At 40.1% G+C, this 27,998-nt stretch overlaps 1 protein-coding gene across 5 annotated transcripts in view; it reads right to left on the bottom strand.

The window, feature by feature from the left end:
• ADAM22 (ADAM metallopeptidase domain 22) overlaps nt 1-27,998 on the bottom strand; it is a 132,606-nt gene that overhangs the window by 67,452 nt on the left and 37,156 nt on the right. For all 5 annotated transcript variants that reach the window (XM_074900232.1, XM_074900234.1, XM_074900235.1 and 2 more), the window contains exon 4: nt 3,435-3,501. In XM_074900232.1, the coding sequence (XP_074756333.1) occupies nt 3,435-3,501 (67 nt within the window). The remainder of the gene's footprint in view (nt 1-3,434; nt 3,502-27,998) is intronic.

Here is a 27,998-nt window from a genome sequence, read left to right as displayed (position 1 = left end):
GTGCTGTGAGCATAGGATGATCTGGACTGACACAATCAGGAAAAGGCAATGCACGAAGGGTTTTTCTCTTATTACTTCATTATTCTCTAACAGAGGGAATTTAGGCCAATACTGCTCTAAATAAGGGTGGGTGGGGAAACATTGAAATATTTCAGAGATCTACTTCCTGTTTTTCTTAAGCACTCCACATTGTTGCTGGTTTAGTAAGAATGTCTTAGGTGCTGCCTGACTGTGCCAAATCAACAAGGACATCTCCCAGAAAAGCCTCCCTTCTGCAGCTGCTAAATGCTGGCACTCTGCAAAAACATGTGTAACATTCCACCTTCACAATGGTCCAATGTATTAATGAATTATGCAACAATCAAATGCAATTCAACTTTCTCTTACAATAAAAAGGTGTGTTAAACTGAGGACTCTCCTCCCTATAAAAATCCCTTTGCTCCTCCAAAGTGGAATTTTTAGTGATCTCAACGTTTCTCCATTTCCCTGCCCACCTCTCCTCTCTGAAGCATCTTAAGTAATGGCAGAAGGTCTGTATATATTTTACAGCACAGGAAGTTTTACTGGGGGGTGTGGAGAGGGGGAGGAGTGGCAAAAGTAGTTATCAACTCCACATTGCATATAAGCCCAGGCAAGCATCTGCTTCCCGGACGCATTCATGCCTGTAACATTCCCAAACTGCTCAGTGTACGTACAGCTGCCTTCCCACAGCGATTCAAAGCCCTGTTCTTCTCCCATACTGCCGATGGCACAACAGCAGCACTGACGATTTGCGTGTTTGTGCAGTATTCCTGCAATGAGCAATGCACAGGGGAAATACATGTGTATTTTAAAATACACCTCTCCTTACGTCACTAAGGCAGTCAAGAAGAGAGGAGGCCCTTTTGCTGTATAAACAGGCTTGCTCAAAGTCTGCAGCTGGCAGTGGATGGCAGACAGACTTTTTCTGTCACTGTTTCTCTACCAAAGCAGCAAGAGAGACGTTGCCAGCCTGCCTCTGTTTCTGCCTACAGCCGAAGACAAATTGCACAGAGGTGGGTAAAGAGATGCTCATTGAAGCAACTGATAGAAACCTGGCTCCTTTCTGAAATACCTCTTCTGCTGCTTAAGAATATGCTACATAGCATATTTTGTGATTTATTTATGCTGCACCCTTTTGCTAGTAATTTTTAAATAAGTATCTAAGCAATGTGCACAATCCCTAAAATCTAGTATAATAATTATGTTTTGTCTGGTGCATGTTATAAGTACCAATTTAGAGGTGGTTCTACCAGTTAAAGTAAACTGTTTCCACAGAAATTGAAGGTACTAAACCACCATCATGAGAAATTCTTATATTTGCAGTAAGATTTTCAGAACATTTGATGTAAAACCAGAGTTCAGTTTCTCAAATGCAAAATATACTGATGGGCTTTTCAGAAACTGTTTGGCGGATGAACAGACCTCTCCAGAGCACTTACAGGTGCTCTGAAAAATACTGGTAGGTCAGAGGGAGCCATATTTATTTTTAAACAGCTACTAGGTGCTGAAATTAGCCTCACTCAGTGTCTGGCATCAAAATGTCAGCAGCCTGTGCTCTTCCAAAAATCTTTTGATATCTGAACTTTTCTGAAAATATATCCATGACTGCGGACAATGGGCTCTTCTGAACATTTTGTCACAGCAGCTACTTCCCTCTCCCCCGATCTCAGACACTCAGTTGCAGCAAAACGAGCAAAAAATATATGTCCCCCTTCCCGGCATGCTTCCATAGGACCGCTGCCTGCCAAACTCGTGAAGCAGTGAGGCAGAAGAGCCTTGCCATAGCCACCCTTCCGTAGCCACCCTTTGGAGGTGGCACAAAGAGGGAGACATGCCACCCAGGGAGTAATGCCCCTCCTTCGCACAGCAAGGTGCAACCCAGCGTCCCTTTCACTCCCAATTCAGACCATCTCAAGCACCAAAGTCAACTCAACAATGCCAGTTCTCTACTTAAAGCAGGTTTGAGAGTACTAAGCGAGGCAGTGATAGCCATCCCTGAAGGTATACCACGATCCTGCATGGCCGCTCACTGAAGGGGAAATAATCTCCAGGACCCTGGAGACTGGGAGATGTTTTGCCCAGAAAACATTTTACGACCCTTCCTCAGAAAGGCCCAATCCTCTCGTATCTACCCCATGAGATTAAGCAGTACTTACATGATAAGGGCCACTGATTTCAAACATTTCCTTGCTTGATTACGGCTTACTCATCACAAACAGATTTGTCCTAATTCAGCGATGGGACTCAGATTATTTTAGCTAACTTGCATATATACCTTGATGCAGACAAATGGATTGTTTTGTTCTTATTAATATCAGCTATTATCTTTATTTCTGCTTTGACTCATATTCTGAATCTGAGTCAAGACGTCTTGACTGCAGAGCACAGCTGACTGAGAAATTAGTTTTGCAATTTAATGGAACACGTATGTGTTTGCCTCAGTCTGATAATGTATGCAGACTATTATCAGAGAGTAAAAAGAAAGCATATTTCAAGTTTGCAAACTCTAGAATGGCAGAAACCAAAGGAAAAGTATCTTCAGCTCCTCGGTGGCTAAAGGATTCAGCTACTCAGTGACTAAAGGATTGCCCTGTCCATTTCCGCTTCCACTTTTATGTTGCAGAAGTTAACACATTTATTTCAGGATATTTAGGTGATCTCTGCTTTAATAAAACACTTTTGGGGTTTTTTTTAACAAAATGTAAACTTTGAACAAAATTTGACCCGATAAGCAAATTTAAAGAGTTTCCATTATGCACAGCCTGTATTAGATTCATGTCCATTTTATGTAATCTACAGCAATTCTATACCTGACATCTACAAAATATTTTCCTAACAAACAGAAGGTCCTCAAGAAAATTCTTCCATGTTGCATGCAAATAACAAAAAACTCCTGAAAAGCAGTGGGACACTTCACAGAAGACAACTGCAACAAACAGGATCTTGTAGCCATCATGCCAATAAACATCCAGAGAAAGAAACGCACAATTTGAGACAGTTGCTAGATATTTGGAAGTATTATGCAATAAATCTTGCTATTCTCAAACTTACAAAGAAGCTCATTAAAAACAACAAACTTGGGATTTAGTACAATGAGGAAGTGCTAGTTACCAAACCTGAAAGATTTTCTTCAAAAGGCATCAAAACTAAATTATATTTACTAGTAAAAGAACCACCATGTATACATTTTTCATGGATACCATTTTGATATAAACATTAATGTACTGAATTTGCCATTAAAGTTTTGTCTTATTTAAAAAGCTGAAAAGTTAGAAGACGTGAAACATGCTTGCCTCAGAAGATTAAAACAAATCACCTGAAAAATCAGATATCTCTCAAGAAAATAGGTGATTTGCATTAACATCAAAAGCAAAGCAAATTAAAAAAGCAAAGCATAAAAAGGAAATTCTTACTTTAACTTCCACTGTCTTCCCACCTTGCTCAATATGCCTCTCCAGATACTCAGAAGACAGCAGGTCACTGGAAGAAGAAGAAAAAAGGACCATAAGCCTGGTGCATGTGTTCTTGCACTCCCTCTCAGCAAGCAATGATTAAACATTTACATTTGAAAAGGGCAAAACCAGCAGGATACTTTTCCTAAAATGTTCATAAAAATCACTGGAACAACCACCTCCAATGGAGCTACACAGTGCATGGGTTATATTGATTTTTGATACCAGAAGGTGGGCCAAGGAAAACTGAGGGGGGTTTTCTTTATAGAAGGTTCAAAACCATTCACTGATCATGATTTTTAATTCAGGAGACTTTTCTATTTGCTGCTAAAAGCAAACAGTAAGGTAGTGGGACTTTAAGGGAAAAAAACCAAAAGAGGCATAAGGATGAGAAACCAGTTGGAGTCACTCCTGCAGCAGGCTGTATCTGCAGGAAAATAGTGCTGCCTCCAGCAGACTCCTAAGGACATAACGGCAGAATAATGAAATGACCTTCTAACACTAATATAGTGATCACACTAAATGGGCAGGCAAAGCCATTGGCCACCGGAGATGCACTGCTCCGCAGGCTCAGGGTGGCCAGTGCCACCTGGTGTAGGCGCTAAGGCAGGCGGTGGGTGCCATGCTGCCCCTCCAGCCTCCATCGGGGTACATCCCGCACACTCGCTCTGCCCAGGAGCTAGGCAGCTTTAGCAGTGTCAGAGGAAAATGCTCCGGGCAACAGCAAACCCAGCCTCAGAGGTACATGAGGTTTTGGAAAAAACAATCAAACCTGTGGCAAACATATAAGTCAAATGCACACTGTGTTTACTAAGACGCTTCAATGCTAAACCAGTTAACTGCTCTCCCTCGTAAGTTAGTTCTTAGGCAAGTAAATCATCTACATTCACTAAACATTTTCCAAGACTGCCAAATCTTACTGAGATTAAATCTATATAAAGATTTTATATCATCACCAAAGGTTACATTAAACTGGAAGAGGTAAAGAATCAATAAAGAAAACATGACCAACAGGCACGCTGACTGATAGGACAGGAGGCAACGAGCACAGACCTTCTCGGCAGAAGAAGCAAAATTGAATGTTTCTCCTCCAAACAGCAAAACACCCAGACTAGAGGTGAAGTGACCTGCTGTGGGAGGGGAAGAACAGCAGAGCAGCACCCAGGGCAGCAGCTGCTCGGCTTTCCAGACCTTCGCCCTGGCTAAACAGGCCAGCAGGGCCATGGACTTCTTTGCTCACACAGGCACTGGAGACCACCCAGAGACAGCCCCGAACAGGACAAGGTTGGTAGTATGGGTCCTTCCATATCATCCCTAAAAATTGTGAGTTTTGTATTTGCATTAATAACCCAGGCACAAAAACCAGGAGCACTCTAATGAAATATGCTGATAACACCAAGTTGGAAAGTATGAGGAATAAAGAAGAAAACAGAAAAAATACCCACAGGAAAGAGCTGGATGATCTTCAGGACTCAATATTACAAATAGGATCAAATTCAACTGTGCAAACAGCAAATTTATGCACTTAAGGGCTGGAGGGAATTTCTATTACGTTGTTTTGGAGGGCCTGGTTTGTAAGGAAGAGAGACATGACTGCACTTGTTTCTGGCAAAATGATTTGCCAGATCAATAGAGTATCTTCCTGAAAAACACATCTGTCATCCCAGAATACATCAAAGAAGATGTATTTCCAGTCAAACTGAGGTAAGATTAATACCACTGTCCAAAGGAGACCTCTTTTCAAATACTGCAGACAGGTACTTGACAGCTTTGCTGAGAAAGTTCAATTACCTGGAAGCACAGAGAGGCTCCTGAGATAACCAAGGAATGGAAAGCTCCTGAAGTCCAGCAAAAACAACAAGTTGTGGGGGATCTGAATGCCACAGTTCATGCACCGAGATCGAAAGGTAGCTAATTAGCCCATAGAAGATGCTGGCACAACCTCAAATGGAGATGAACTGTCAAATGAGTAAATGGAAACTGGGTGTTTATAAAAAGACTTTGTATCTGAGTACAAGTAACAGAGGCAACAAAAAGAGGGATGCTAACAAATTTCTGAATGTCCATGCAGGTGGGGTCTCCCCAGTTACAATGAGTTCACAGCTGAGTGTTTCTAAAAACAGGAGGTCTCAGTGCCCTCTCAACAAGCAGGCATTGAACCTACCTTGTCACAGCACAAGCACTCATCAAAATACTTGGTGTCAGAACTAACATTCATCAAAATACTCTTGGTGTCAGTACTGGCACTCGTCAAAATACACTTGGGAGAGGTCAACAAACCCATGTTTTTGCTGCATTAGGTAATTAAAGTCCCTTGTGAAGAGGTACAGTGAGCCCCAGAGCTGATGCAAGGGAGGGAAAATACCTGAGCAGCTGTAAATAGGGGTAGAAGAAAGGGCAAGCAACTCCTTCAGCCACTGCAGAATCGATGTGACCAGCTGCCCCCAGATTCGGTCTCTAGGACCCTCTTAACTCTGGTCAGACCCTTACACCTATACACCTATACCGCACAGCAGCATGCAAGTGACCCATTATTGAGGAGCACCTCAAAGAGATGCTGGTTTTTGAGTTACTGATCACAATCCTCTAATTCCTCTTAGAAGTGAATATTAAATATTTAGGATACTCATCCACCTGGAGGAAGCTCAAAGACTTCTATAAGCTCTGCATGACTTTTCCAGATTTAGAAATTTTGACAGATGCTCTTAAAGTCTATACTTCCATGGGTTTACTAAAGCCACCTCTATAGCTTAGGGCTCTACTTTTACTCTGCTATTTCTGGGGGACTCAGTTAAACCAAGGTTGTCGTCCTTATCTGATGGCCACAAAGGGGTTTGTGCCAAGGAAAATGCAAGATGTTATAAAATATAAAATATTAAAGTAAGTATACTGTACAAAAATCAAAGATCAAACAGAATTACTTAACTCAGAGGGAGTTTAGCTGTATTTGGAGGGATGACAAAGAGAAGCACAGGTCTTCTCATGTGGGTCCGACAAAATTATTGCTTTTCAAAAGATACTGCTGTTAATGTTTTTATGTTCTGGAAGATCATATGTGATGTTCTCAAAGATCTAAAAATTGTGTCTGGCATGAGAAAAAAGAGATTGATCATTCTCTGCCTTGTACAATGCAAGAACTAGGAGGTAACAGAAGAGGCCAGTAAGCTCAGTCTTGGGAGACTTTCTGGGATGACTCTGGGGAAGCCTCATACATGCTTGTTCTGCTCTTCTGCTTCTCCCTCACTATCTGCCTTGGGCCACTGGGACAGGATAGTTGGCCAAGTGGTCCTCTGACCTAACCTGGGCTGCTCTGCTCTGGCAGGGCCCTTTTCCTCCTGGGGGTTATGTAGGGTGCCCCAGTACCCAGCTCCATGGTTGCCAGTGGTCTGTCAGATGCTCTTCTTCCACGCACCACCCCTCTAATGGACATACCCAGGTTGTTCAAGTTGTGTTTACTTTCAGAGTAGGCCAAGAGTACAATTCCTAAACAGGTCCAATCCGACCTCCTGCTCAGAGCCTACTTTCAGGACAAAAGGGCAGGAAAAGGCTGGGGAGCCACCAGCATCCCCTCACCTCTCAAGGTCTGTCACAGGTGCCTCAGTTCCGAAAATGAGCCTGGCTGGAAGAAAATACCATGGGGTCACCAGCCATACAGCTCCTAGGGACCAAGCCCAGAGCTTACAAACAGATGACAGGTCTGAAATCTAAAGATGTTTTTAAAGCCTATCCCAAGTAACACGGCAGGCAGGATATGTCCAGGACAAACGATGCTATGTTATGGGGTTTTATTATTATTATTATGACTCACTGCACAGAAAATATCATAAAAAGCACAACACTCTTGCAGATCCAATAATGCAATCAGTGCTATTATAAACTAAGCTACAACCTAACAACTATACAGTCTTGGAAACTTATGCCAAAAGATATGCTTCTCTCATGAAACCACCTCATAATTGGAGTAATGTTTTGTCTTCAGTAACAGTGAGGCACATGACTGTGTAATTTTAATAAAAGCCATTACTTTAAAACAAACAAAAAGCTATAGTGAAACACAATGAAAATTATCTCAGCAACATAAGACAGTGAGCAATCAGTATTCAAATAATATGCATTTCAAATAATATGCATTTCAACATAAACCATACCACCCTTTCCTACAGTAGAGACTAAATAGAAATAATTTAGCTTGCCTGCCAATCTATCCTAAAAGCCATCTTTGTCAGCTTAAGTAGTAGTTTTAGAAATTAATTAAGAAGAAAATCTGCATGTGATAAAAATAAACAGATTGTTAAAAAAAAAATCTTAGAAACAGGAGGGATGTGAAAGCTACAGTGAAAAAAATCTACACTCTAAAAGACAATACTGCAAGACAAGATTTTCAGAAACATTTGCTGAGGCATTGATACAAATTCTTTGAAAAGGCGTGGCAAAAACCTGCATATGTTAAGATCTAAAAATAAAGCATTTCACAGGAAAGAAGCACATGTGATCTGTGGCTTTTACAAGGAACAAACAGTTATACTAATAATAGCAATTCTGTTTTCAAAGCTCTGTTATTTTTAAAATGTACACAAATCAAGTAGTGTAGTTTTGTTTAGAGCAGCAGCATTTTTTTGAGCATTATCTTAAGTCACAACTATTTAAGTCCATTCCATACGGATCCAACAGCACAAGGGCCAGAACAAAAACTTGAGCAAGCTCCTCTCTGCTCTTCCAACTCTCTCAGACAGTCACAATAGTACAGAGGAGGAGGGGGTTGGGGGAATTTTCTTAAAGAAGAGAGCCTCAACTAAGGAAATTAGCCTTATCCGGATCATGCGTGTATATGCACTTAAATTCTACCTTGAATTAACTGTGGCATCCACATATGAGGTGTACCAAACTGAAGCTGGGATCGGGAACCCAGGAAAACAGATGAGCTTTGGAAATAGATGGGTTCCCCAGCAAGAAGAGGTTGCTCCAGGAAGCAAAAAGAGGGGGGAAAATAAGGTGGGTAGAAAAAGCAGGACAGAACAAACCAAGTGTTTAAAGAAACAGAAAGAAAAAACAGGAGATTATACAGCACTTCAACTTGAAAGAAGAAAAAAGAGGCCATTGAAGATTTTTGAAAAGGCAACAGGTTTGTATTTTCATATGAAATGGATAATAAACTGGTAATTATCCCTGGAAATTAAATAGAAGCTTTCATTTTCAAGAAGAGAAGGAAAATGCTCATTACCAGCTTCTGAAAAACAATTAACGCTCCAGATTTAAGAGACTGTTAAGAGGGAACCCCTGAAAGTTATGGAAGGAAAAGAGCAGAAATGACAGGGACCTCTTTAGAAGTGATAGGAAGAATTACAAAATTAAGAAAGGTAGAAATAGGGGGAGTGCCTAATCATTGTACTAAAATACATCTTTGTTGGCGTATGAGTGTTGTAAATGAGAGAAATGACTGGCTTCATGATATCTGATACCGTTGCTATGTCTCCTTGGACACTGTGGGAATTCTTCATTTTTTCTTCTGTCTGTTCACCCTGATTTTCTGCCTCCACATCTCTTCATTATGTACACCTGGAACTTCAGATTAAATATGGTGCCAGACAAGGACATTAAATGAGAGATCTAAACTGAGATGCATTACTGAAAAGGAAAACAAGAGTTTTAGCTGAAATCAGCAGAAAGTCCTGGATGGGTCGAATGCCAGACGGAAATTGTCAACAGACATATGGAGACATTCAAGAGAAAACAACGGGTTCAGGGAAATGATGGAGACACTGATAAGAGAAAGATGCCGTCTCAACTGCACAATTAATGCTAACCCAGTTTGCAGGAGCAAGCTGTGAGAAGGGAGTCTCCTGCAGCATCATGCTTGAGAGGGCTGTGGTAAAACAAATGGGCACGTTTGGGTACCAAACACATGAGGATGAGGAAGCTTCCTATCAGGTGAAAGATTTTTCTCCAGTGCCATTCATCCTCTACTAGGTAACCTGGAAAGATCTGAATTACAACTCAGTTATCCCCCTCAAAAGAAGGGAAAAGGGAGAGAAATGGATTCATAGAGGAGATTATTGCAGAAGATGGGAAACTACCAGCATGTTGCTTTGAGAAAAGTGCTGAAAGACTGCTTTCATTAACAGGACTAACAGATATGGAAGGAGTGACTAGGGGGGTAATTTTTTAGAACAGCCCATCTTGTACACCAGGGAAGAGAAGGCAGGTTGATTATTATCGTGAAACGAGGACCAAGAAAGTGGAAAACTAGATGAGAGGGATCAGAAGGGGTGTTTCTATCTGCCAGTCAGTAAGAGTCCAAGGGACAATTACAATTACCTCACATTACACTACGGTCCTAAAATTTCAGTTTCAGCCATGAGATAACTAAAAAATACAGCAAGGTAAACTCAGAAAAGACACTTGGTTGGAAGATTTCTGTATCTGCCTAGCTAGGACATTTTAATTCTCCTTCATCCTCATGCCTACCCCAACACCTTCTCTCTGCTCATACATGATCTTTCCTTGCACTTCAGGGGGGATTAGCTATCTCCATACTCTATGAATCTATCTAATAGCCACAGCTCTACAAGTTTCACCCCCTCCTTCCTCTCAGAACTGCTGAATTTCTTTTTATGTGGATAGTTAATTCAATGACTGTATCTGTTAAGTTAGCCGAATGGACTAATCAATCAGAATTAGGTAGCTCCTCTTAGATACAGCAGCAGTTTTGACAGTGCCTGCTTAGAAGGAAAAGATAACAGAAAAACAGAGCCAGTTCTTGTTTGCACGAAACTTCTCCCTTTTTAAAAATATTCTTACTGTGCTTTTCTGTTCTTGTTGCTGCTAATATAAAGGGGGAAAAGGAGAAAGTAATTTCTTAATGTTTCTACTCCTACTGAGTATTTAAGACTTTCTCCAAGAAGAAATTAGGGACTTACGAATGGGTTGAGTCCTCAAGAGATTATACACGAATGGTGAATCTTACCAAACCTCAGTCCTTTCCTGGAGCTTAATTTCTCAATTCAGTAACAATGATACACAACCTGAATCTCTGATGAAGTTTCTTCCAAATACTAACATTTGCTCTACTTTTTCCTTTCCAGGATTTCTCTTTTAGATCCCTAATGCCATCTGACTTGAAAATGCACTTAGTCCCTTTATCCCTTAATAGCTAATTTGCCTGCAGGACACAACTGCCCTGCACCCTATTGCAGACACCAAACTGCAAAGCAACTCTGCAGCCCTGCGCAGGGCCTCCGCCTCTAGAATCAGAGATGAAGTCCTACAGCTCTGGCTTACAAACAGCATGTGTCTGATTTACTGGATTGGCTTCATTTCTTGATGGGAAAAGGTTTAAACAGGTTGAAGGCATTCTTACTTAGTTTCACTAAATTTCTATTACGCACATGGTTCTTATTACTAGCATAAAAAAAGGAGAGAGGACAAAACAAAAGCTGCAAGGAAAGCCTCTAAAGCAACAGTGGTAGTTTCAACGCTCAGGCTGGCGTGGTCTTATCCTGCTGGACATGCCTGTGCACACGCACTGCAATTGAAGTACATCAGCTCTCACAGCCAGCAGGCGTTTTGTGGTGCCACTGTCCAACTACAGTTACTATGCCGCGGACTTTTTGGGCCACCTTTTTCAACCTTTGCAATTTAGTCTGATCTCCTCTATCTAAATTACCATATGGGCAATTTTATAATAAATTACTATAAATGCGACACATAATGATGAACAGATACTGCTTGTATTTTCCTGGAAAAAACCTAAGAGTTTATATATAATTTCTGCAGCTAGGATGAGAGACACAAAATAATCGTTTACTGACTCATATAACCACACGTTTCTTTTCACTATGTTTTAATGAAATCTGAATATAGCTCCCTACCCCAACAAAGTAAGAATAAGACTAACCTAAAGCAGCTCTGAAATCACAATTTCAGATTCTATTTTTATTGCAACTTACATATAAAATCATTGTTGCTATTTCCTGCCTCAATATTAACATTTCTTAATACAAATGTTGAAATTAGTAAATAACTTATATAATGAAAGTATTTTTTAAAATAAAGCATTTTAAAACATTTTGTCGTATAAGCGCTGCAAAGGGCACAAATTTAATACAGCAATTAATTCATCCTGCTGGTGATGGAGGGAACGTGATTACATCTTCTCTTTCAGACAACAGGGAGATTTAATCTACTGCCCTAACAAGGAAGCTGCACCCCCCCACACACAGAGATTCCTCCCAGTATCCAAGGAGAGACACTGCTACTCAAGATGCCATAATGATAGAGACTTTAACAAACATAAAGAGTAGATTGCAGCTGTTTGCAAGACTTTTGTCACGCAGAAAGATGAAATAGGATTTCTCTAGCTCTAAACCTCTGTTTTCACAGCCAGAGCTGAAAGCAGTCTGAGCAAGGTTCACTTACTCTGTTCCTTACCTCTTTTTCCTTACAGTACTGATGGCAATGCAAGTGTCAGTAAAACCTCACTCTGCTTTTGCTGATGAATAATTTACACCAGTATATCTTCAGGCAATTACTTTTATTTTCTACAGAAATTTCAGAATGAGTCCTATTAAAATGAGCAGATATTTTTAGACCATGTTCATACCACTACTACAAAGCAGTTTCCTTAATGCCATTCTGTTTGTATGCTTGTTACTTTAAAGTCAGGATAATCATAGTTAATTTTAGTATTTGAGAAGATGGTAAATTAGTAATAAAGAGAAGAGGCAAGCATACAAGAGGCACAAGGTACATGCTTTCCTGAACAAATCTACTAGTGTGGTCTAATCCTAGTTTTTAATATGCCTCTTCATACAGTCAATCTGTTTCATATTATATAGAAAATCACTTCCCAAGCAAACTTACTTGTGATTTCAAGAACATTTCAACCCAACTCTTCATTCATATTTGTGTATTGTCCACCAAGACTATATTAGAAAAACTACAAAATTAAATGCTTAACAGCCATCTCAACATGGCCCCTGCATAACTTTATGCTATTAAATACAAGCAAACACCTTTTGCACAAGACACTTGAATCACTTAATGAATGGACGCTACTCAATATTTTAATTTGGTAGCTTCCTTTAAGATTTGCCCTCAAATTTTAGTTGCTGTATCGGCTTGCCCTGGAGCAAATATATAAGCTATTCCTGTACTCATGTGCATTCCCATGATGCGCTCCCAAATTATTTGCAAATCACAAATAGTGACTCCTCTACATACTGCCCCTCAGGAGATTAGGTGCTAGCATTTTCCTCAGTATTAGGAAGGTGTAAAGTACATGTTTGTTTTGGGTGCCCAAAACAGAGCCATATATTGTAGAAATACAGTATCTTTTTCATTATAACACATCTCAGATGTGTCCTGCCCTGTGTTGCAGTTAGGACAATTCAGGAGCTCTTGGTGTCCTGCTCATGGGCCACCTAAAGAACAACAAATAGTCACTAAAGCAAATGGTGAAGGCACCACTTTGGAGAGCGCTTGTCCAGACCCACGCAGGAAATCCCCATCCAAGGGACCTGACATCGCCACTTGCTTTGCACATACACACATCCCAATCCCGTAATGTGTAAACTGTGACTGTCCAGCAAACCGCCCCATTGTCAGCACAGCCCTGTTTCACTCCCAGACTCCCTTACTTTGGCAACAAAGAGCATCTGATTACACAAATAAAATAACTTAAGCTACACAATATAGGAATACAAAGGGGGCCAATCATGCTCTGTTCCAGCTTCTATCTGTTTCATCAACTCTTTCCAAACTCCCCATGGCCATATTCACCTCCTCTGTCCTCAGGTCCCCTCTTCCTGGCCACATTCTATTTCCCAGCCCATCACCCCTTCTTACCAACCAGCATTTCCATGCCACTGCTTTCCACTTCTGCATGATGCCAAGAAAGGCCAGAAGAGGAGTCAGTGTCTCTTCAAGGTTACATTTACAGTTTGGCACTAACACATCCATCCTAAAATGTGAATCCTTAATGAACAGCAAAGCTTTACCCCACTGTGCTGTCCTTTCTTTTATAAGAACTTATTTTGATCACCTCCTTTAGCTCATGGCTACCTGCTGTTGGAACTTTGATTTTATCTTGAAATTTGAAATGTTGCTCATGCCCCTGTAACTTTTTATGTAGTAATCACCAAGAAGAATAATTTCTTCTAAACAATGTGCATTTTTATATAATTGAAGAGTATTAGCATATATGGATTGAAAATTATGGAGACGACGTTTTTATTATTAATCTAATAAATGCATCAACTATTCAAGTACCTGAGATGTTTCAGAAACAAGATCAGAAAAAAGGGTTACCACTAGTTTTGGTTTTGTTCGCAAAACACGTGAACTTTAGAAAAGGATAGAACTGAAAATACTTTTAATTCAAAAGACAGTGAACCTTAAATCTAGGAACTAATTCATTTCTAGAAACTATTCTGATAGAAGAAGTCTGTTAGAATTTCAAGAAGATAGAAACAGGCTTGAGACTACAAAGACATTGAAAAAAGCCTGTTATTGGTAGAGGGGCTAAGGAAAAATGAGTCATGGTGTGAAAAATACCTACAGTGGCAGGCAAATTAAAGAGCAGGAAACTGAAACTACAGGTACCTGCTGTAGCACTGTAATATCTCTCTCTTTTGATAAAGAAGATCCATTTTAATAGCACAGAACATTGTGTGGATGGGAAGTCAAAGGTCTCGCACTGCATTTGTGGGTGAGTCAGGGTTTTTGTCTGAACTATGCCAACAAATCCAAATGCACAGTTAAGGGAGACAAGGAAGAGGCTCCTGAAGAAGCAGTCTGCATTACCAGGCAAATATCACAGAATATCCACACATGACAAATGACACAAAGCTTTCTGATATACAATTCATGGCTCATCTTAAAAATGAATGAAGAATGGGAAGACAGGAGTGCCTTAACTACCAAATCCTCAGGAGCCAGGTTCTGAGACAACACTAATCACTTAAGCACAGTCCAAGGAATGATCACAGCTCCCCAAACTTACAGTCATCAATCTTCATTTAGCATATACAACTGCAAGAGAACAGCTAGCTTCAGAGAGACAAAAAAATCCATTTCCTAATGCCGTTCCAAGTCACATTTGTCTGGCTTGCCAGACGGCTCTGGCATTGCTGATGACCCAGCAGGTTACTGCGCCTCCCTGTGTGTTACCTACTAGTAAATCACCCTCTCTAAACTCAAAAGGCTCTTCAATTTGGAGAAGAGAGGATGGGGTGAGGGTGGGGGAATATGACAGAGGTTTACGATACTGTGTGGGCCATAGACAGAATTAATGCAAAGCTGTTATTCACCTAATTTCACATTAGTAAAACAAGGAAGTACTTGACAAAATTAGAAGAGCAATTTAAAACAGATCAAAGAAAGCACTATGTCACACAACAAGTTGTGAATCTCTGCAACATGTTGCCAAAGGAGGCTGTACAGGCAGACAGTATCAGAAGGTATCCCAGAAAGGGGCTGAAGTCATGGATAACAGGTACATAAACAGATACTAAAAGGTATACATAGGGATGTACCTTCTGGCATCTTTAATCAAGCAGCCATGAACTGAAGGGCCAGGGGGCAGTGGAATGGACCCTGAAAGTGGCCCAGCCCATGTGCTCATTCTCAGCATCTCCCATTGCCTATGTTAGGACAGATGGACCACTGGTATGATGCAGTTTCACTTCTTTTGTCTTTAATTGCTGTCACTGCTCCTTAAAGTAAAATTAATACAGTAACTTGATATTTTAAAAATACCTTTCTATCCAAAGTAATTTCTTGAAACTCTGAAAGAAAATATATTTGTGCTTTTAGGATGCAAATTATTTTCCACATGTCAGGACAGGATTGCTTTTAAATACATGGTTCATATTCACATCATGTAACCTACAATAGCTATACAGAGCAACAGTGGTCAGCAGCACCCTGCTAACTGCATCCATTGCAGAGAATGCTTCACATCTGTAACTAGAGATCTGTTTCTGAAAATTCAGCTTTGACAGTTTTCCATCTGCTGCTGCATGGATAAGACTATGATTCAACTCATATTGACAATCCTACAGCAGAACATCTGCAGGGTTCAAATATTTCCCCCTTTCTTATCATAGGCATCACATCCCTCCTACCCTAACACTAGCTTCACCCCTCCATATACAAAACTTCTCATCTTCACACTCCTTCTCAAAGACAACCAAACTCTCTATTAAGGCCTGTTACACTGGTAGGTAACATAACTATGGCTGATTTTTAAGTAGTAAAAAAGGGAATGGGATGAAATCCCTGGCATTACTAATAGCGTTCATATATCCACCTAAATTGGTGCACTGATTGGTAAAAAAAAAAAATTTATAAACAGAATCCTAAGTTTTGTAGCTGGTTCACTCATATAGCATTGGTAGAAGTCCTCATTTGACTAGTGCTCTGCTGCTACCATTCACTTCTTGGGTACATGCATATATCCTATATACACACACACACACAGATCCTCTATATGCTATATATCCATATAAATTCATATAGAACATATTTTATATCCCTGGAAGGCATCTGTCAGCAGTACACTATGCATTATAGATCCACTTTGGTTATTTGTCTTATCTTGCTCCTTCACCTTTTCTATCTGTTTATTCTCACCTTTCATATCCATCCTCTCTTAAATCATGATGAATCCACTGCCTTGTTTGCAGAACTGTCTGTTTGGAGAATTCTAGCTCAAAATTCTTATGTTTAGAAAATAGTAGACTACATACTCTCTCTCGACTCCAAACACAAACCAAACTGCCTTATCCTGCATGCCTACTAATGTGTCGAATCTGCTAACATTTTCAGAATTTGACAAGTTTATTCAGCCATGATCAAAAATAAACCACCTGCAACTTCTCCTGCTGCCACTTAAGCAATGGTTTAAATTTCAGAAGATACGTATCCCAAGATGAAAAAACTGTCAAGGTCAAAGAAGACCCAAGTATATAGCATTCTTCCTGTAGGGTCTTACATCTGAATCACCATCTCCTTACATCTCCAGAACACTTGCCACGACAATTTTGCTAAAGTGGGCTTATGGTACCAGCAAAGACTCAAAATCTTCTTTTTGTCATAATGCAAATCCGTATGACTATTTTGTCTTTTCCTGTAGCCTTTCATCCTTCAGTCATGATGTGCCTATAGATAGAAACATTATATACCCATCTATAAAATGAGAATAGATTTCTAAGAGGTATCTTTTTATTATTATCTATTCATCTTATCTATTTTTATCCTGAAGTATTCTCTTCAGGATGGAAAGGGATCTTCATACTTGAGCGTACCAACTTCAGTTACCACTCTCAGATGACTAACCTCTTCATTCTGAGGTTACTTATCTGTTCCAGGGGTTTTTTCCAGGATTGTCATATATTCTGTAGGTCAGGCTGAGCACCTGCCATCTCAGATCTGTAGGGCTCAAAGAATGGTATTTTTTGCAATTTGACAATTATCAGGCATCGAACAGTTATGTTTTGAACATGGCGCAGCAAAGCACTACAGTGACGGTGCAAAGTGCATCTTGCGGGAGGAGTTAAAAGATGCAAGTATGAAAGCAACCCTAGCAGATGCAGAAGTGAGCAGGATCATATTCTGCTGTTCTGGCATACGCCTTGTTTTCCTCCAAAGGGCTCCAAGTCGGTGTCTCTCTGAATAGCTGAATGTAACTGAGATGAAAAGGTAAGCCTATTTAGAGTTAATTTTCACAAAGCAACTCATAGCCAGATGCTTGTTCATTAAAAAATGAACAACTAAAGGTACGGAACAGCTGCAGACCCTTTTAAATGCTATACAGCAGTGTAGTAAAAAGCCTTGAAAGGACAAAAGAACTGCCCTAAAGAGCACACAGTACAAGGTATTCCCCCTCAGAGGCTTTGACTCAGTTACTCTGAAAGACTCCTTCTGCAGAGCACCTCATCACAAGATGTCTGATAGCCAAAGGTGCCACTGTTGCTAGGCAAAGGGACAGGGAACAGAGAGCTCAGCATCATTTCTGAGTGCCACTGTCCCTCTCGCACTCCTGTCCTAGTACCCAACCAAAGGTCCCCTCGCACATACAGAACTGAGATGCAAAACAGAGTGATTGGGTCTGTGGCTGGGAGCGCATCTGTAAAGCCATCCCATCAGCCAGGGACACAGTCACACACAGATGGTTCTAGCTATTACCTGCATCGGAGCATAGAGCTGCCTTTAATTAAAATTTTTATTCAGTGAATGATGAGTTTGACCAAGCATTTCAACAAGAAACCTACTTTCAAATCTCCTGTCATCTTTGCTTGGCATCACAGTGATGTGCTGACACTGTTTTAACAAGAGAACTGCCCCAGCTCCTATCCTGAGCTAACCTAGTGTCCTAGAGGAACCTCTGCAGCTAGGCAAAGATGTAGGACATTTTAAAGAGACAAGGAAATCACACACACACCCCCTTCTTCATTCTGCTGAGCCACAGGAAAACAGTATACCCAACTGGGAGGCTGGTGCCTATGGGATCCCCCTCTGCACAATCAGCGGAGAGAGCAAGCAGTTGCTCACAAAGGCAAGACATCAGCCTCCTACCAGCCTCCCACCCTGACCACCCTTCGCAGGAGCCCACACTCTCCCTGATGGCTACAGAGATCCTGGGAGATCAGGCTCCTAATTTAGATGCCTGTGTTCGTCGTGCCTGAAAATCAGGTGAGGGAACACCCCCAAGAATACAAACCAGCTCCTCAGTGGAGGGTTGGAGAGACTTTCTCTTACAACAGTGCTCAGCAGTTCTTAAGAAACATCATGTGTGGTTTTGCAAATGTTAATTTAGATAAATGGCACCACTGTTTACACCTATAGCTCATACTGACAAGCACACATTCAAGACTCTGTTCTCTTCAGTACAAAAATTATAAAGATATTCTTATTATTCTCCTTACTACATATTTCTAGAATCTTGCTCAACACTTTAAATTATTTATGTTTCTAAAAATAATCCTTCTAACATGTCATGTATTACTTGCAATAAAAACTGGATTTAAGACTCTAGTTCTACAGTGCAAATGCATTTGATACACAATCATCAGGGAGGCTAACGTGGCTTGCAGAACAAGAAAAAGTCTTCCAAAAGCTCCACCCAATATTGTAGAATTTAATGCTGAGCTAAACTAGAAATTAAAGCCATTCAACCTCCAAGGATGCTAATGGTTTTTAAGTTAGAAGACTTACAGGGTTCTCTCTCAATCTCTCTCCTCCTCCCTCTCTCTTCCTCCCTTTTCCCCCCCCTCACAAAAATAGAGACAGACATATTTACAATGATACTACCAATTAATCAATCCCGTCATGTTTTTTTCATGGGAATAGTTTCAGTACATCTGCTGAACACTGCTGGCATGACTGAATTCTTCAGCACTCTATCTAAATATTTGGAGATGAGTATGAAACTGAAAGTTAGAAAAATAAATATAGCTGGTTCTTAAATCACAAAGACATGTATGGTGATGCATATTTCATTACAAGTTCATTCTGCACATAGCTATCAGTATTTGGGGAGAGGTGATGCAAACTCAAACACTGATTGTCATAATCAGAAATACACATATATCCTTACAGAAAAGATAATTCAGAAGTGCTTAAGTTTAAGGAATGCCTTAACAGGAATAAATGCATTTTCCATTTTTATTTGTTTTGCTTACAGACCAGTGATGTGTGGAGGTGGAAACGACTATGCTGCATAGTGGTTAGAGAATTAGAGCGTAAGAAAATAGCAAGATGTCTGAGACACTTCAGATGCCCTGAAAATGTATTTTTTAGTGCTGGTCAAGAATTTCCAACAAACAGCTTTTCACCAAAAAAATTCCTCCAACTTTTCCAAAGTAAATCTTTAATCAGAAATATAATAGTTCAAACTTTTTTTTTTTTTTCCAAACACACCTCCATATAGCCAAAGACCTGCACAACTCTGTACACTCACATTTAAAACCCTGATTTGGTTGATTCAGATCAAGGAGTATAACTGGACTATCTATAATAAAATTGTACCCTAATCATTGCTCTTCAGACTATTCTTGGGCTGGCATCAATTCCGTCATTTCCACTCTGTGCCATACAAGGGATTCATTGGGCTGAAGGAAGCAAAGACAAGACTAACTGAAAAATGTCAGCACATCTGAGTACAACAGGCTTCGCTTTAAGCCTCCTGGACCTACTATCAGTTCTCTTCCTTCTTTGTTCCCAAATTGACATTTTCTCTCAAGAACCTACACATGAGATATTTTGAGCTGCTGAGCATTCATTATATCTGTTAACAAAGCAGAGGGTATTAATATGCAGCACTTCTGAAAATCAGTCCATTTCTATTTAAACAACGGAATATAGATTGAGCATTTGAGATTTATATTTTTGGCCAAAAATAGGTAAGCATTAAGACATTCAAAATTATAACAAAAATGTGGAAGGGAACCACAGAGATATACTCAAGTTTCATGGAAGCTGACTTTGTGGAAAAACATGCTTAAACCCAATGGCAGATGGGTGATGCACCGCAGAACAGGTGGATTCCAGGTCTTCCAACAGCTGTACCATCACCTTACACAGAGTTCAGGCTTTGCACAACTGCTTAGTATTTTGGGTTACAACAGCAGAGCAAAGACATGCAACCACTTCTGCATTACAAGAAGTACCTGTCATCATTAAAATCCACTGACCTTACATTTTCTTATGAAGCATTTTAAAGGGAAACAAATTTTAACAGAGCAGAATCCTTTTCTAAATCCAACTGGCTTCCTCTTCATTGAGGTGCACAGTCTCTGGGGTACAGACAAATCTCTCATGGAGAATTCCAGTATTCACAAAGCTCATTTCATTTTGGTACAATACACCCTGCAGCTTTTCACTGTAGAAGGCATGCAAAATGACACAGAAACTATCCAAATATACATGGGTTGGTATTTTGTATTTTGCACTGAGTTTAAAATCTCCTCAAAGATAACTCAATTTAACATCAGAAACACTAGCAAACTCCTGATATGCAACAATGCATTCTCTACAAAGTCTTAATCCATATACACAAATAGTATAAAGTTAACATTAATTTAAACAAATTAAAAGTAGAGTAGATGTGCTCTCCCCTAGCTCAAGCATCCTTTCATACACTATTTCACTTTTTAACGGCTTGCAGCCTAAAATGCTCTTAGAGTTAAATAATGTATTTGCAGAATTAATATATAATATCAGCAGGAAGTACACATTAAGGACAAGGTGAAGAGAGGAAACATTTTCAACTTAGAATGAGGAACCAAAAGGCAGGAACTGAAGAAGTGCTATTCCAGATATTGCGAGCTGCTGAAGGAATTTTCTTTATACACAGGATGATGATATTTTTGAGACATGGAGTTTGTACTTCAGTCTTGCAGTCTGAGCATGCACAAAGTGAAAGTGCCTAATTCCCACTTAAATGAGTGGGAGTCAAAGGCACTCAGCCCCTGAAAGATATAAACCCTCTGAGATGAGACTCCACTCATGCCAGTTTAATTTCAGATTACCAGAATGGGTCTATAAGCATAGATGAGTATGCATGCCTGAATCCATATATATGCTTTAGCTTCATTCACAGAAAATGAAATGGAAGGTGACACTTATTCAGAAAATGTAGACTTAGATTTGCTACTCAAAAGCACTGGTGTGCAGCAGAGCATGGGAACTGCTCCTTCAGCAGCAAGGCAGAACCCCAGCCTTGCACACAACAGAAATGACGGTGAAAGATCTAAATATTGTTTATACTATTGCACCATCACCTCAGAAAGGTGACAAGAGGTGTAGAACCACAAGTAGACTAAAATTCAAAAAGACAGGAGCAGAGGGCAAACCTGTTAGGTGCCCCAGAAGGCAAAGCCAGTTAGGTCACCCCATTCCCAGCTCCTCCCACTGCCACCCTGACCCAGGTACCTTCTGAAGCCCAACAAAGCTTCCTAGGCTATCTGATCATCATTCTTCCTCCCCCTATCTAAACACAGCCCAAGTATTTAAAGCCTTTTGCCCACACTATGCTGATATAATTCTGTTCAATATCATAATTCTGTACCCCTGAAATCCTTTCATTTCATTTGCCAGTGTATTTTAAAACACAGAAAGTACCAGACAATGAAAGCTCGGAAAGTCCTACTTTGTTACCATCTTTGTCATGACATAAACAGACCATAAAATAGCAGACATGATTTACACTTTTATCAGGACAGTTTCCGTTCGCTAATGGTAATTCAACACACAAAAACCAGACCCCTCATTCTAACAAGAAAGAGTGTATTAACATTTTTTTCCAAATCGGTTTTCTCCCTCAAGCAATTCTTTTTTTAATCTTCAAAGATACTTAAATAAGAGAAACACACCAAAATAGAATCTTATTCATCTTTCCTGAATGAGCAACTTGTTGTAAAGCACTGTAAAACAATTCAAAATAAGCAATTATTCTTTGCTACTTGGCCACTTGAACTCCAGCAATTTACTCAGGATACAAATACGTATTTTAGCAGTACTATTGATATGGGTTTATAAAAGGACATGGAAAAAATCATGAGTTACTATCCCAGACTTGCAAAACATAATTTCCAAAAGAACAATAACACTCTTGTCTCAAATTCAAGTTTTTCAGAGCTGTGCAGCAGAGAACCCTATACTATGACTGAAGAGAAGTCAGTGACCGGGTAACGGCAACACACTAGGTAGTGAAAGAAACACAATGCAATATTTCATCCAGGTAAAAAAAGGAAAGCTTGCAGAAAGAGAATACAACCAAAAGAATAATAAGCAAAACTGTAAAGGGGTCTGTAAAATCGAAATTTGAAAAAATTTGGAAATGTTGTAAATTATGTTGGTTTATTTAAGTCAAGACTTCAAAAGCTTTTGCAGTATTTTTAAAGCATTTGTTTTCCTTTCCTCCCACTATAACTGTTTCTCATCCATCAAGAAAAAAAGAGAAACTATTGCCAAAAAAAATCCAAAACTTCTTTATTGTTGTTGGTTTTGTCAGAAAAACTGATAAATTAGGTAAGATTTTGGCAAACATACACATTATTTTTCTAATAGAAAACCATCTTATCTTTACAGCAATTATTTATATTAGTTTTGATGAGAACACAGGTTATCACTGGCAAGCCTACTTTAGAACTTCATAACACAGTTCACACAACTCCAAAAACTAATTAGACAGAATTTCAATGGAAATTATTGAGACTTTTAAACATTTGTCTTACAGATGGAAGATTTTCACCATGACTTGACCAGAGCTGGCCAGGACTCTAAGGTGGATTTGTACCTCTGAGATCTTCAAGGACCAGAAGACTTTCCATTTAAAAAATAAATACATCAACAGTAGGTTTTCATTTAATCTTATTTAGAATAATTAACTTTTTCAACCATGTGTCATAGCCAAAAAAAGAATGGCTACACAGTATGGTCTATGTATATACAGAAAGGCTGTATAAAAAACATCCCCGCAGCTCACGGACTCATTACAGGGCAGCACCACTGAAGAAGCCAGAAGCAGTAGGTGTGAGGTACCACATTAAGTCGCTCCTAGCAGAATATGTAGGGCTGGGCCACAGGCTCAGGCCCATGCATGTGATCATCCACAGTGTTGTTTGTTCAGATAGGCAATTTTATTCCATATATCATGCCCAGAGAGAGAAGCCTCCTGAAAATGGACACTGCTGCCATGAGGCTGCCATTCCCAGGTCCTGAACATGTGAAGTGAGGAAACAGTGAAGAAAGCCTTCCCAAAGACCCTGGAGATAGCTTTCTTTGTTGGGGAACATCCTCAAGGACAAAGAATTCTCTGAGCATGAAGGCACCCCATGCTCTTCTAGCTTCCGTGCAGAGTCCTACACTCTGAGACTAGAGACTGAGAGCAAGGATTTCTCCTAAAGGTGAACTTGGAGTTTGGTCTAAAGCTTCTTTCCAGGTCTGAAAGTTACAATAACATACAATAAAATGTTAAAAATAACATACGATCTGGAGATGCAGTTCACCTAAACAACCTTTAGCACTCCACCTGAAGCCAGGCGACCTGGAAAAGTCAAAGTGGAATGTCACAGGCCCTAGGGCAGAGAGAGGCCAGAACACTGCCGTGCATCACTTCACCTGTAGCAACAAGCTTGAAGATGGAGAAAAGGACAGTGCAACTCTCTGAAAGACTCCAACATGAGAAGAAAAGGGGCACGGGAGAGGGAGGAAAAGTAGAGGTTCTGGAAACAGCTGCAGACCATATGGGCATCCTAAAATATGGTTCTCTGCCAAAGCCTGAAGAGAGGCACAGGAGGAAGCATGCACCACCTTTTATGTCCTTAGGCTTGCAACATGAGGAAAGACAATACACGTGTTCACCCTGTGAGAGTGTAAAAGGCAAAACCTATCTACACTGACTGTTTGAAGTGCCCGTGCACACATATAGGATATAAAGGTAAATACTCAAAGGAGATGCTTAGATGTAGTACTACAAAAACTGAACAATACATATTTTGCAGGATTAAGTCAAATTGGTCCCTTCTTCACAACCTCTACAAAGTGCGCTGTAATTGACACAGGGATTTTTAACTAGACCCCTTATTCCCTATTTTTAATATGCAAATCAAAGTATATGTTTTCCAACTCACCACTGAGATTCACCCTAAAACTCTTACAGTTCTCTCCTTGACACTAAACCATGAGCAATATCCTGAAAAACTACATGTACTACACACATCATCTTATGTTTAATTTGTCTAAATTTAACTTGGTGTTTATTTAAATAAATTTAAATAATTTGTTTAAATTTTATGCAAATAATTTATTTAAATAAATTGTTTTACTAAATTTCTTGATACTTTAATTTAATTTTTCTAAACATCACAAATTTTCACCACTGTCAATCAACAACCCAACACCCCAGTTAAAGATTCAATGCAGTGACACAAAAAGTGATTACAAATAGTCTTTAAAGCATTTCCCCTGTTAATATCGGGTTGATGATTATTTTTATCTCTTACATCAATTACTGGACTATGGCTAACATACTGGTACACCTTTTGTTTTTTTAATAGTAAGGTATTAATGTCTTGAGAACAGACATTCATTAGTAATACTTCTAAAGACAATCAATAGTAAAATCTTCTATATTACAGATTCTTGGAAATTTAAAGAATGAAAGAGAACGCTTACAATGAAACAGTTCCAATTAGCTAACCATTTCGCCCAAAATATCTCACAAAGTATTAAAATAATGTGTCTGAAAACCAGCACAGAACTGTAATTTTTCAGACAACTAGAGTGCAAATTATTACCAAATGTACTTGGGAAAAAAAAGTGCTATCTCTCCACCCACATGAATATTTATTACTGTCTACATGGTGGTATAAAAGCATGTGACACAAGTGAAAGGGAACAAAATTACATGATTGATAGTGAATTCCTAAATACTCTGTGCTTCTCCCTGTTTTCCCCTTAAGATCATTAGACTTAATTTTTTAGGAAATAAAGGCAAACAGAGATTACCAAAACCAGACATTCTCCCTTTCCTTCAGTTAGAGGTCTCATTAGCAAAACTAGATCTGGATGACATGAAAAATGAAGTAGACGCAAATCCCCCAGTACATTCTTAATTTCAGTCCTGCTCCATCTCTAAATTCACTTCTTGTGTCACTGCTGAGCAGAGCAGAGCAGCTGCAGTCCTTCAGCTCAGGCCCAGCAACACTTTGAGGTTAACACGTTAGAAGAACCAAAATCAGTTCTGCAGTTTCTGCCTGCTGGCACGGCTCACACACAAGTGCAGCCTTCTGTGGCTTACACTGTCCTCATGACCGCAGAGGTTACAAATCTGCAAACTGCCAGGATAATTAATCTGCCCAGCGTCTCAGTCCCTGCAACCTCTTTTTTCTCAGAGCAATGAGGGCCAGATAAATTGGTCTGGCGGTGACAACGTTCCCAGCCACCACTTTCCCTTGATCCTTCTCCATGGATGTGCGCCAGCTAGAGACAAAGCGTGGCCACTGGGAAACGGGCTGCAGAAGCCATTTGGACGGAAGCACCCCTAGTAACCATCTTTCTTGGGGCAGCCGTTTATTGCTTCAGGTCTTACATGTTCACATGCACACATGAGCTATGATGGCTTGGCTGCCTGTGCACGGGATAGCCACGGAGCACACAAATCACAGATCTGGCACTGCCTGGAAAAACAAGATTAGTCGCACAGCTCAGCTGAAGCATTCACGAAGACTATTCCCAGAGGAGAAGGGTTCTCCTGACACTCCTCCTGACGTGCAAAGGTGCTAAGGTACTTGCACAGCCAGATTGGGCTGTACTATGTCAAAACATACGGTCTGGAAAGTGATGGACCTCTCTCAGCATAGTGTTTATTCAGTTGTTTTGATTGGGAAGGCACTTTGTAAATAAAAAAATCTCAGTTCAAAGACAGGAGGTTTGCTTAAAAAAAAGAAATTTTGCAAAAGACATCTGGAAACCGAACAGACAAATGTCCTCTGTTCCTCCCAGAGACCCTCCTGGAAGCAGTCTGGGTAGGATGTTCTGGGGTTTTTAAGCTCATTCGTGTTGTTTTTCCAGTAGTAGAAGCCTCTATTGTTAACTTATGCATTATTTAAAAGATACTGAGTTTAAAAATAGCTCTAACCCACCAAGGGAAAATAGGAGCAGCAGTGAGCCGAAAGCCACAGCACTCCTCTCACAGATTGTTTCAGCATGCAAGACATCACAGCCTTCGCCCATTTTCACTTCAGTTTCATAGCCGTCTTTGACATATGCCCACCCATTCTCATCATCAAAGTATCTGAAGATAGCTCATTCCTAAGGGTGCATATTACAAGTCTCTGTGCACCACTCAGACAGCAAACTACTACTACTATAGGTCCTGGGATATATATAGTTAAAGACTTTGGGCTTGGAAGTTCTGCATTCAGTCTCCATGATCTCGTTCACCTATTAGTGAGCATCTTACACTCATTAATATGTTAAAGCCACAACACCCTTACAAGTTACAGACTGTCTATTATCTTGCTTGACAGACAGGGGCTGAGTTACAGTGGGATGCAGTGATTTGCCCAAAACTGTAAGTGAAGCCCATTTTAGACCAGCGGACTGCCCAGCACCAGAGGTGTTTCTAGGTACCGGATCACCTTTATCCTTCCTTCAACTGCAACCACCAGACATGCAGGGTGGGTGGGCTACCAAGGCAGCTCAAACACATAAGAAGCTCCCGTACACACTAAATGTACAGTGCACAAACAGTTACTTGTAGTGAACAATATGCCTTCCTCAAGCAAAGAAAAGATGTATGGCACCAGAACATGAACATCCTGAGCCATCAGGAAAGAATTAGAACTAACGGAGGCCAATCTAAAATCAACAATGATCCTGACTCTATTTCATCTGTAAATTGAAGTCCAGAACAAGACAGACCTGGAAGTACTTAATCTTCTGTTTATAAAAGTAACAGCAGTGAGCTCCAAGACAAGGGAAGAGCAATCCTCATGTAAAAACACATCAGAACTAGATGACTGTTCCACACTGCAAAAGACGCTAACTCAAGCATACATATGTTAATTTTAGTCCAAAACATTCTTCTGGAGTTTAGCTATGTACTGGGTTTAGACACTATATACTAAACAGTGTCTGTGACTGTTTATTCCCAAGGAAGAAAGGAGAAAAAAAAGGGAGGTGCGGCAGGAGGGGCTACGCTGTTTAAAATACAGCAAGTTGTCCTTCTACGTCAGAATTCAATGTGGGATAGGTAGTCCTTTTCTCAGGTATAGAGTAATAGGTAGAACCTGTATGGCAATACCCTGTGTGGTAAAAGGCATAACAAAACAATCACTGTGTAAAGAAACTCGTGGATAATAAGAGTTTTCTAACAGTTTGAAAATGCATAAAAATAACCCCAAATGAAGCCAAAACTGCTGAGGAAGAAACCCCCGCCATCAACATCAAGCTCTTGACAGAGACCCGGGACAATTCAAGAGAGAGTGGTGAGGACTAAACCGCTGGGGCTGCTGCTAAGATAATCACTTAATGGTTATGCACTGAGAGGAGTCCTAGAGAGTCCTTTCCTTACACCAGTTTGCAAGCATGAAGGCTGTTCCCCTGAAGTGATAGGCAATTTGTTATATAAGTCACCCTCTTGATACAGAGGCAGCCTTTTGGTACAGAAGCACCCCCGAAGTTGTTGGGAGTCAGTAGAAGTCAGTGCAAGAGCATGCAGTGAAAACGCTATGAAGCTTCTAAACTTAATAGTGGCTAAGGACACAAGAGAATAGAAAAAACGGTGTTTGTGTATAAATATACCTACATAGTCACCTTGAAATCTCCACTTTTTGAATAAAGAAATATGATCTGCAGTATTTTAGCAGAACGGTACAAGACTAATATCTGTACAGAGTGCAATAACCCTGTAGTGCAGCAGATACCACATGGCACCTGCAAATTGATTTGGGGTTGCTGAAGGAAGGTACTGCTGCTAATGATCTCTGCAGTGGAGACACCAAAAAAATACAGCATTAA

This window comes from Athene noctua, chromosome 2 (genome assembly GCF_965140245.1).
Source record: "Athene noctua chromosome 2, bAthNoc1.hap1.1, whole genome shotgun sequence".
NCBI classification, from domain to species: domain Eukaryota; kingdom Metazoa; phylum Chordata; class Aves; order Strigiformes; family Strigidae; genus Athene; species Athene noctua.
Note: the sequence above shows the minus strand (reverse complement) of the source record. Positions and strands in the feature narration are given on the sequence as shown.